The 11360-nt window shown below is 53.2% G+C and overlaps 1 protein-coding gene across 1 annotated transcript; it reads left to right on the forward strand.

Moving 5' to 3' along the window:
- The first annotated feature begins 3214 nt into the window (after positions 1-3214).
- On the forward strand, positions 3215-10907 carry LOC133041680 (keratin, type II cytoskeletal 71). The gene is made up of 9 exons (XM_061122642.1): positions 3215-3661; positions 6096-6310; positions 6770-6830; positions 7356-7451; positions 7794-7958; positions 8158-8283; positions 8950-9170; positions 9818-9852; positions 10696-10907. The coding sequence occupies exons 1-9, from the start codon at positions 3215-3217 to the stop codon at positions 10905-10907; spliced, it is 1578 nt and encodes a 525-aa protein (XP_060978625.1).
- Positions 10908-11360: the final 453 nt, after the last annotated feature.

Here is an 11360-nt window from a genome sequence, read left to right on the forward strand (position 1 = left end):
CTGTATGGGAATGTGCTAATCCAGACGTCCTCTTGCTGAGGAAAGGAAGGGGAGAGAGGAGGAAAGGAGAGGACAGGTTGATTCCTAAATTCTACTTTTGGTCATTGATTTATATGTATTGAGCATTGAGATACACCAGGCAGTTACCAAGGATTTATATGAATTAATACATGCAATCATCACAACTACCTCATGAGAAGTCTTTTTTTGTTTGTTTTTCTTTTTGAATTTTTTTATTTTTCTAGTTTTTCTGGCCACACCATACAGCATACAGGATCTTAGTTCCTTGGCCGGGGATTGAACCCATACCCCCTGTGATAGAAGCATGGTATCTTAACCACTGGTCTACCAAAGAAGTCCCTCCAAGAATTGTGATCCCATTTAGAGCTGGGAAGCAGAGGCTTCTAGAGATGAAGCAGGGCTGGGTGGTAGCGTGGGATTCAGACCTTGGGAGCCAGCTCCTGGAGCCTGAGCTTTTACCTGGTGCCATTTGAGGCAGATGCAAGCACAGAGGCTCCCTGAAGATGCTCCAGCCCAGCAGTTTGGTGGCTGTTCCAACCACTGTCAGTCCTCTCGCACCTGGGAGGGATGTCCAGAGGCTAGTCCTGTGCCCTGAGGGAAGATACAGAGGGAGGAGCCGACTGGGGGCCGTGGAACCCTCTCCCAGCCCCCTGGCCCTAGGGAACATGGCAGCCTTCACACAGCAGTCAATGGACAGAGGAGTCCTGGATATGAGGCTAAATCCAGGAGTTTAAGCAGGATTTTGAGACTGGAAGGATTTGGACCAGAAGAGATGGGGAGAGAGGGTGTTTCAGGCTGGGTAAGAACAGTTTGGTAAAGTTTTGGAGATATTTGAAGATGAGCCCTGTGGGTGTCCTTGGCAGAGCAAAGGAGCAGCCAGGAAGGAGGTTGCTGGATGGGGTGGAGGTGAGGGGGCAGCTGCAGGGACCCTGAAGGCTGTGCTAGGGAGCCGCCATGCCTATCAGAGAAACACACAGCCAGCGAAACCATCGAGAGGACCACTCTCGTGTGAAGACTGGGTTCCAAGAGCTGAAAAAGGCCTTAAGTGCTGTACCACAAACTCCTGGGCTCACTGCCTGACACATAGTGCACAGTGGAGATTTATTGAGGGAGAAAAGGAGGGACAGAGGTGCCTACTAGGGGGTGTCTGGGAAACTTCTACCCTCCTTATGAAGGAAGATGCAATGACATGTGATGCAGGCTTCAGAGGAAGCTCATGGGAGCTGCCCACAGAGTCCCTGTCCTTCTGGCACATGCCAAGAACATGCCAAGGATCTGAGGGAGATGGAAGAGTCAAACATGGGCTATGCTGGCCCAGGAGGACCTCTAGGAAGAGGGTGAGAGGAGGGAGCAGCAGCGCAAGAGGGAGATAAGAAAGAAGGATGGAAAATGGAGAGGAGGGATAAGGCAGGATGGAGATAGGAGATGGGAAGAGAGAAGGGAGGGAAAGAGAAATTCTGGTGAACCATGCAGACAAAATGGCAGGGGGAGACTGGGAAGGAGCACGTGGCAGGTGGGGTGAGGGATTTCAGGTCAACCACCTAAAAAGGTGACAAAGAGCCCCAGACCAGCCTGGCCCCAGATTCTCTTCTCTCCTGTGTCCACACCCAGCCGAGAGTCACGGCCCACCCATGGGGCCCCAGCAGGATCTTTGGGCAATGGCAATCTCCAGTGGCAGAGCCGGCCATGGGCAGAGCTGGGGCTGCAGTCTCAGTGGCAATCATGGGTGAGCACTGGGGTTCACTGCGGGAGCCAGGGACCCAGGAGGGAGGGGACAACAGGCAGAGTCTGGGGCAGGGACCACAGGAGTGTCTGAAGCAAGATGCACAGTGCTCCCTGGGCCACGCTCTGGGCCAGACCTTCACCCTTGGCTTGCCTGGGTGTTGAGGGATGTGATGGAAGTCCAGTTTCATCTTGACAGTAACTTCTTCATTTAAATTTTAAACAGATGGTTCCTGACCAAGTTGCTCTACATCTTATTAGCAAATACACATTGGAGGACATACATGACAAAATGGATGTTCAGGAGGCTTCCCCTGAAATCTCCAGGCCCTGGATGAGCCTCTGTCCACTGTGTCCATATCTCTTCCCAGTGGACTCCGGGAATTTCTCTCCCACCTGCCTGACACCATCCTCCTCATCTTCTTCATTCTGCCCAGGTGCTTGAAGGGCTAGACATCCCTGTGTGCAGGCATGCTCAGTCAGTCATGCCTGACTCTTTGCGACTCCATGGACTGTAGCTGGACAGGCTCCTCTGTCCATGGGATTTTCCTGACAAGAATACTGGAGCATGTTGCCATTTCCTCCTCCAGGGATGTTCTAGACCCAAGGATTGAACTCCTGTGTCCTGCTGCTCCTGCATTGGCAGGTGGATTCTTTACCACTGAGCCCCCTCAGAAGCCCTAGACATCCTTTGCACAGCCTCTAACCTGTCTTATTTTGAGAATTTGAGAGAGGTGAAGTGTGGCAATCCCATTTCTTGGAGAACTTACAGAAGCTCAAGGACCTGCTGTGTCCAGGGTTGACTCTGGTCTGGGCTGTTCATGTCCCTTGCCAGGGAGAGGGTCACTCCACCCCTGATACTCCACAGAGAGAGTTACTGTCCTCTGTGGGTTGGGAGATGAGGCCATGGGGTGGGGTGTGTCTCAGGGGGCCTGGGGAAAGGATGAACAGCTCAATGAATGGCCCCTTTCCATGAAAGAAGAGGACACAGCTCTGGTTGGAGTTCCCAGATATTCTACCCAGCAACCTTCCCTGTCCAGGGCAGTCCATCTGCTCCCCCTGGTCCCCGGGAGGAAGCCCATAGCCAAGAGAAGATTCATCAGGATAGAGATGATGAAGAGCCAATGACACCCCCCCTGGAGAGGCTGGGGCCTGGGGCAAATTACCCTATAACAGCAGGTTAATTAGATAAGACCCAAATTACATGAGCAAGGCTTGCAAGCCCAGCAATTTGATGGTTTCATGTTGTTTCAGAGGTGGGGAGGCTTGATCTCTAGCTCAGCACAGAGAAAATGACTTCTTGCTCCCAGGCAAGCCAAACCCATGAATTAGCCCTTGACTGGCCAGCCACGAGCCCCAGTGCCAAGCGCATATAAAGGAGGGCACCTGCCAGTCCTCACTGCAACCTGCAGAGCTGTGTGGGAATTTGCCTTCGTTCCTCCAGCATCCAAGCCCCATCTCCACCAGAAGCATGAGCCGCCAATTCACCTGCAAGTCGGGAGCTGCTGCCAAGGGAGGCTTCAGCGGCTGCTCAGCTGTGCTCTCCGGAGGCAGCGCGTCCTCCTACCGGGCAGGCGGCAAAGGGCTCAGTGGGGGATTTGGAAGTCGGAGCCTCTACAACCTGGGCGGCGTCCGGAGCATCTCCTTCAACGTGGCCAGCGGCAGTGGGAAGAGTGGAGGTTATGGATTTGGCAGAGGCCGGGCCAGTGGTTTCGCCGGCAGCATGTTTGGCAGCGTGGCCCTGGGGCCCATGTGCCCGACTGTGTGCCCACCTGGAGGCATCCACCAGGTAACCGTCAACGAGAGCCTCCTGGCCCCCCTCAACGTGGAGCTGGACCCCGAGATCCAGAAAGTGCGCGCTCAGGAGCGGGAGCAGATCAAGGCTCTGAACAACAAGTTCGCCTCCTTCATCGACAAGGTGGGTCTGCTAGGACCTGGGGACCTGTGAACAGCCTTTGTCTTTTCTTCTTGGAACATGTGCTTTTGTTGCAACCAGAGAGATTGAGGTTAGAAATAAGAAGGCACTGAATCCAGGGTGACTGAATTAAGGTTTCCTGTGTAGTCTTCCTGAGAAAAGACAGGTAGGTCAATCTCTATTGTCAGAGGCTTGTCAGGGTTACTGAAAGGAGCTCCAAAGAGAAGACAGATCCTCGCTTCTTACTCTTGAGAGCCGGCTTGGTGCTACTGCTAAGCCTGGGTCTAAGCAGGCTATATTCAGGGAGAGCCCATGACAAGGAATCTGCCACTGAGGGGCCAGGGAAGCAGTCCTCCTCCTATCATTGCAAGCTGATCTTATCCTCTAGTCCTTTGACAGAAGGACTGGGAGCATCAGCAAATGGTCCTTCATGGGTGGCTTGGCCATGGGCATTAGTTTTGGTGGGTGAGGACTCTCTTGAGAGGCAGAAGAGCATGGTGGGGACAAGGTCTCCACAGTGCTCTGAATTCAGACCTGGTTTCCACCTTGGCCCCATCACCTACCAGCTGTGTGACTTTGTGTGGCTAAGCCAGTCATCTAGCCAGATGCGTGGATGGGTGGAGAGTCATCCACCCTGTCTATGCCTCTGTTTCTTCATCTCCATCATGGAGATAATAACCTACTTCTTGGGGTCACTATCAGATTTGTGAAAGAAAATGCATGTGAAGATCTTGGCATGATGCCTGATGCATGCTAAGTACTCCCCAGATGGTGGTTACTGTTATTATCATTTTTATCTCTGAAAGCTGAAGGAGGAGTGTTGAGAAGGAGAAAAATCAAAGGTCTGGAAGAAGCCTCAAGGGATCATCCAGTCCAGATAGGTCCTGCCTTTTTGTAGATAAGAAATGATTGCTCCCATTTTGCAAGTCAGCAAAGGCATGGGGCAATGCCGTGCCCAAGGTCATCTCCGGACAAGGGAAGGTGCAGTTGGAGGCTCAGCCTTCTGACTCCAGACCCAGTAGTGGGCACTGGAGGACTCGGCTGGCTACATGACAGTCAGGCACCAAGGATGGGTCAGTCCAGGACAAAGCCTATGTTGTGACAGTCAATGGCCATCAAAACCTTGCCTCCCCACAGCTCTGGACTCCAGTTTGGAGCAGTTCCTGCTGCCTCTGCTCACTTCAGGGGCTGCACTGTCTTGGTGGCTTCTTACCTCCTAAGACTTTTCACTTCTAGAAGATCAAAGTATTCTGAGGTTTGGGATCTGGGGAGATGGGAGTGGACTGACCTTGGGCTGACTTGGTCAGACCTCACTAAGAAGTAAAAGTCTGGAGACACGGAAAGAAAGACAAGCATGAAGACAGTCACCTCTGTGAAAAAGGTGGTCTGCCTGGGGTGCCTCTGGGCTCAAAAGCCTGGAGGTTTCCTAAATAATTTTAGTCTCCAGAGGAGCACAATCCCATAATCCCAGGAAGCCAGGGATGATGGGTACATACTATCAGCCATCCAGATGTGGAGTCCAGATGTGCATTATGGTGTCCTGGGTGTAGGGTATTCTTTGTGGTGAATACTCAGTCTTCTGTATAGACTTGAAAAAGTCAGGATTGCTTAAACCAAACCAAATGCTGGAGGATCCGCTGGAGGCAAGCTGTTTGGTGACCAATTCCACCTCAACACTGAAGCCCAGACAGTTTTCTGATGTCCTGTGTTTCTGACTTTAAGGAACACAACCTTGTTTAAAGTAGCTGTGCTCACATATGATTAAGAGAGGTCACATTAAAAATAAAAAACCAAAAATCAACCCAAACCGAACAAGAGCTGCAGATCCACCAGCTCTGGTTAGTTTCCTGATCCAGAGAGGCTACGGTGGCATGGGAGTTCTGTCTGTCCGTCTTGCTCATGAACCAAGTTTGCTCTAGGGAAGATGGTTCTGAGGAGCAGGACTACGGGAGAAGGAAGAGGCCTTGAGAAAGATGGAGTTGGATTCTGATGTAGGAATTTAGAACACCCAGGAGTTCTTGGTCCACTGAGCCTCTTGATCATGAAATACCAGAAAATGAAGAGCAGACTCCTGTCTTTTGAGTGGTCAGCCTTTCCAAAGATGGACTCAGCCTGACTCTGTTGCAGTAAATTCAGTCTCATCCCTGCCCTGGACTGGTTTGGCCGTAGTGGGTTCAGAGTGATCAGATGCACAGATTATTGGAACATATATCTGGGTCCAGTTCTGGGCTCTGATACTTATTAAACCAGTGGACCTTGGGAAAGGTCAACTTCTCAGTTTCCTTTCCACAAAATAAGGTTAAGGAGCACACACCTCTAACAGCTGTTGTGAAGAGTAGAGGAGAAAATGCAGGGGGATCACTTTGCCCAGAGTCCTAGGAGTGACGGGTGTGATGGTTTCCATGGAGGCTCAACATTTCTGGGCACTGGGTTTCAGGTGAGGTTCCTGGAGCAGCAGAACCAGGTGCTGGAGACCAAGTGGGAGCTGCTGCAGCAGCTGGATCTGAACAACTGTAAGAACAACCTAGAGCCCATCCTCGAGGGCTACATCAGCAATCTGAGGAAGCAGCTGGAGACGCTGTCCGGGGACCGGGTGAGGCTGGACTCGGAGCTGAGGAGCGTACGGGATGTGGTGGAGGACTACAAGAAGAGGTGAGTGGGGAGGGGACTCCCTGTAGCTACATGACTGTCCCTGTCCCTTTTGAGGAGGAGTGGGCAGCTACCCCAGCTTGAAGTTTTTGGAGGCAGGGGGCAGTGTTCCTTGTCATACCAAGTAGAATCACCCCAAGAAAGCTCTGGGACTTGCTCCCTGCTCTTCCAACCTGGCACTTGGGACACATGGGTGGTTTCCTTCAGGATGTTCATTCCACATGCTCCTTTCTCATTTTTGAAGCTCAATCTCCAACAATCTCCTTCTTCCAAAATTGGTGATCACATCCCCTCCTCCAGGAAGCCTTCTTGCTTGGCTGGCCCCAAAGGCCCTGGACTCTGCAGGCCCTCCAGCATCTGTGCCCTCTGTCAAGCACACTGCCCCCAGCTCAGGCTCTTCCCTGGGCAAGCGAGGGTTCTCAGTGAGACATAGTAACCAAAAAAGCCCTGGCATTCCCACAGGTATGAGGAAGAAATCAACAGGCGGACAGCAGCGGAGAATGAGTTTGTGCTGCTCAAGAAGGTGAGGGGGCAGGCAGGTCTGGGGTCTGGGGTTGGCCTGGGAGCTGGTGGAGCTGAGCAAGCCAGTGTGCTCTGCTTTCAAAGAAAGTGAGCTTATTCCAAAATGGTGAGGGGAAGGCAGGGGAAAACCATGATGCAAAATTATCCAGAGAAGGGAATAAAAAGAGAGAGAGGATGGGGGCATTCTTGAATGCTTAATGGGGGTAGAATTCTTCCACAGTGAAGAACAGCAGAGAACAACACACAGAAGTCCCCTGCAGCTGCAGGCCTGGCTCGGATGCCACAGGATGACTGATAGCAGCCTGGCTGGGGCTCCTTTTCTTAGCGGGGCACCCCATCCCTACTGCCGAGGGAGCCCATTCACAGGATGGGGCAGGGCTGGGCCCTCTGCTCCTTCCTCCCCTTTCTCATGAGCCTCCCAGAGAGGAGAGGTGGTTAGTTCCCTGTGCAAGGGAGGAGCCTGCAGTATGTGTTGCCTTCTTGGCTGCAGTGGCAGTGACCTGGGGATGGCTGGGCTATCTTTCAGGATGTGGATGCGGCTTATGCCAATAAGGTGGAGTTGCAGGCCAAGGTGGACTCCATGGACCAGGAGATCAAGTTCTTCAAGTGTCTCTATGAAGCCGTAAGTCTATCTCTCCATTTCACTCCTCTGAGGGCTACCATTAGGGTAAGACTCTACTTGAGACCAGGAGGGACACACAGGCCCCTGCTCTCACATATTCATCTCCATTTCAGCCCCGAAAGGCTCCTCATCTCCACTCTCTGGGTGGGAGGGAAATGGTCCTGGCCTTACCTCCATGGCAGCAGGACTCTGTCTGGGGCCTGAAGGGAACTTGCTATGTGCCGTGAGCAGCAGTCTTGGTTTGGAGCCTCTAAATGGCATCACTGGGATTTGCTCACCTTATGAGGGAGGTTGTTGACCTCCATCAGTCATGTCTCGAGACCATCCCTGATTCCCCTGCAGGAGATCGCTCAGATCCAGTCCCACATCAGCGACATGTCTGTCATCCTGTCAATGGACAACAACCGTGACCTGAACCTGGACAGCATTATTGATGAGGTCCGTGCCCAGTATGAGGACATCGCCCTGAAGAGCAAGGCTGAGGCTGAGGCACTGTACCAGACCAAGGTGAGCTGGGCTGTGGCAAGGCCGGGGAGGGTGACCCCATTAGACAGGAGGGCTGGGCCAGATCATTCTCAGAGTGGAGACAATATCCAGTTAAGTGTCCAGCATGGCCTGTCCCCATGACATCACCAACCCCAGCCCCCATGCACTCCCACGACACACTCATCACCCCTAACCATGGCTCTGTTCTTTGGGTCCGCAGTTCCAGGAGTTGCAGCTGGCAGCTGGCCGGCATGGGGACGACCTCAAAAACACCAAGAACGAGATCTCAGAGCTCACCCGGCTCATCCAGAGAATCCGCTCAGAGATTGAGAATGTGAAGAAGCAGGTGAGATGGCTGGTTGCCTTTGCCTGGGGCAGACGGGCACAATTGGTGGGTTGGGGGGAGGTGATGAATGGGCTGAGGGTGTCAGCCTCCCAAATCTCTGCCCAGGAAGGGAAAGGGGCCAAAGAGGTCACCACATCAAACTCTTAGAGCAGGCATCCCTGGGGTGTCTCAATTGTGGCTCAAGAGCCGGGGGTATGGTAAGCACAATAGTTGGTCCTAGAGCATCTCCTTCCCCATGCCCTTGTTTCTGGCCCCACACACCTGGGCAGCCAGTGACACTGTACCTTCAATACAGTGTTCCAGTGGTCTCTTCTCCCAGACTTTAAAGTCAAGAGCAGAAGGCTGAGCTTTACTCTCACTCACTTTGTATTCTCAGCATAGGCTGGCCAAATAAATGACTTTGCAAGGAACTGAGTGGTTCTGAATCTATCAGGGCTGCAGAATGCACTATTTTTCATCCACCAATGTCTAAACACTAGGTAGTGAAGCTAAAGCTAAGGAAGGGCTTGCCAATGCCAGAAAGGGCTCCAACTAGAAGAGGAACAGGGAGGTCTGACAGGTGGAGGTGGGCATGTCTGCTTCAGAATCTCAGAGAATGAGTGGGACTTGGATTTGGATGATTCCAGGGAGCCCTTCTGGTTTCCAACTCTCCAATTCCCCATTTAGGCTTCCAACTTGGAGACTGCCATCGCCGACGCCGAACAGAGGGGTGACAATGCTCTGAAGGATGCCAGGGCCAAGCTGGATGAGCTGGAGGCTGCCCTGCACCAGTCCAAGGAGGAGCTGGCCAGGATGATGCGCGAGTACCAGGAACTCATGAGCCTGAAGCTGGCCCTGGACATGGAGATCGCCACCTACCGCAAGCTGCTGGAGAGTGAGGAGTGCAGGTAACAGGGGCTGCTCTGGCAGGAAGGCAGGGGTTGGGGAAGGACCCAAGGAGAAAGCCCAACACATCCTAATCCAGAAAAGATGAGTTCTTGGGGAGTGAAGAGGTGGCGATGCTAGGGAAAATAACAGAATTGATAATACCTACCCAGACGTGAGTGTTTACTTCATACCAGGCACTGTGCTACGTGTATTGGCTCATTCAATCCTCACAACTTCCCTGTATGTACCTGGACACACTCCCATTCCCACCAAAAAGAAAAAGAAAAACCCATAACTTGGTCCATCTTCCTTAACTGCCCAGGTCCAAGATGAGCTTGTGAGAGATGGGTGGCCATTCCAGCATCCCCAGTGCTCTTGGGAGAAGGAAAGGATTAAAGCCTGGGTCTGACCTTTGGGAGGTGTCTTCGTGTCTCTCAGATGTTAAACCTCATTAGGTTTAACTTGGATGGCTGCCTGGTTACCCCCAAAGATTCAAGGGTGTCCTCCATAGCTTCTCAGGCTCTGTGTGTGCCAGAGGAGCCCTGGAATTTCCATAGGTGCCTATTGAATTCAGAAACCCACATTAGTCTGGTGGGGGCCCTAGCTTTGAGGTTAATAGATTACAGGTTGAATGACTGCTTGCTCTTATTTCTCCCCTTGTTAACAGGATGTCAGGAGAATTTCCCTCCCCTGTCAGCATCTGTAAGTACCTGTATGCTTGGACCTAAAACTGCACACTCTGTGGACTTGAAAGGGCCTTAGTTATACCACACATGTGGAGATGAGCAATCTAAGGACCAGAGAAGGAAAACCTTTGGCTGAGATCACACAGCCAGATAGCAGAGTATTGCCAAGCAATCAGGCCTCCTGTCTCCCAGCCCAGGGCTCCTTCCCACTTATCACGGTCTCCCTGTTCCCAGGGGACGGAAGCTAGGAAGGCTCTCATCAAGGGAATGGGGAAACAAAGGACGTGGTACAAGAAAATGAGTATGGGTGACAGGCCCGGAGAGCCAGGTTGCGAGGTTATGATCACACACAGGCTGGGCGACTGGTGAATGGTGGACCTCGGGGCTGGGGGACTGGGGAATGGTGGACCTCGGAAGTCAAGTTGACAGTTGTTAGATGTCTAGATTTCTCACCAGGGCTAAGAGTTAAATCGTAGCTTCCCAAAGATGCCCCTGGAGGACAGCTGGCAGGAGGTAGGAGGAAGAGGCTGGAGGCTGAGAAGTTTAGAGAAAAGGCTAACAGAAGAGGCAGGAGGTGTCCAGAATGACACAGGGACCAAAGAGGTGGACCTCTGAGAGTTGAGAATCAGCTGGATTGAGTCTAAACCGGGCAAACCAAGGATAGGGAGTTGGGGGAGCTGCCTCTGCGATATTGTCCCCAGTGGGGAGGGAGTTGACTGTGACTGGGTCCCCCAGCCAAACCGTTGTTCCAAGAAGAGCCACACCTGTCCTGAGGAAAGGCAGCCTCCTCTGGCCCAGGCCCTAGCTGTGCCTGCGGGGTGCTGACCCGGCTCTCCCCTCTGCTCTCCCCGCCCCGCAGCCATCATCAGCAGCACCAGCGGCAGCGGCGGCTATGGCTTCCGGCCCAGCTCGGTCAGCGGAGGCTACGTGGCCAACAGCGGCAGCTGCATCTCTGGAGTGTGCAGTGTCCGCGGCGGGGAGAGCCGGAGCCGGAGCAGCACCACCGACTACAAGGATGCCCTGGGGAAGGGCTCCAGCCTGAGTGCCCCCTCCAAGAAAGCCAGTCGGTAGAGACGGCTGCCCTCCCGCCATCCCTGCGTCCCAGCTCTGGCTTGCGCACATGCGCTCCTCCAGCCCACTGTCAGCCCCACCCCCACCCCGCCCAACCTGCTCTTGTACCTCGGTGCTGGCCTTGGCCACTCACTTCTCCCAGACTGTGTCTTCCTGAACCTGGACAGGTGTGGACAACTAAGCTTGGTGAAATTCCTCCTTGCACATGCTGGGGTTTGCCTCCTTGGCTGTGGTCCCTGAACCATGCCATGGGCTCCCAGCCTTTCGGCCTCTGCACAGCCTCTGACTCAGTTGCTGATTACTCTGTCTGGCTCCGTGGGTCTCAGACCGAGGCCCTCTTCTCACACTGGGGCCTTGGTCCCAGCTCCTGCTTGTGGTGGGAGCTGGCTCTGTGTTCGGGAAAAGCAGGGCTGAAGGACAGACGACCAAGCGAGACCATCCCCACCCCACCCT

This window comes from Dama dama, chromosome 3 (assembly GCF_033118175.1).
Source record: "Dama dama isolate Ldn47 chromosome 3, ASM3311817v1, whole genome shotgun sequence".
Lineage (NCBI taxonomy): Eukaryota > Metazoa > Chordata > Mammalia > Artiodactyla > Cervidae > Dama > Dama dama.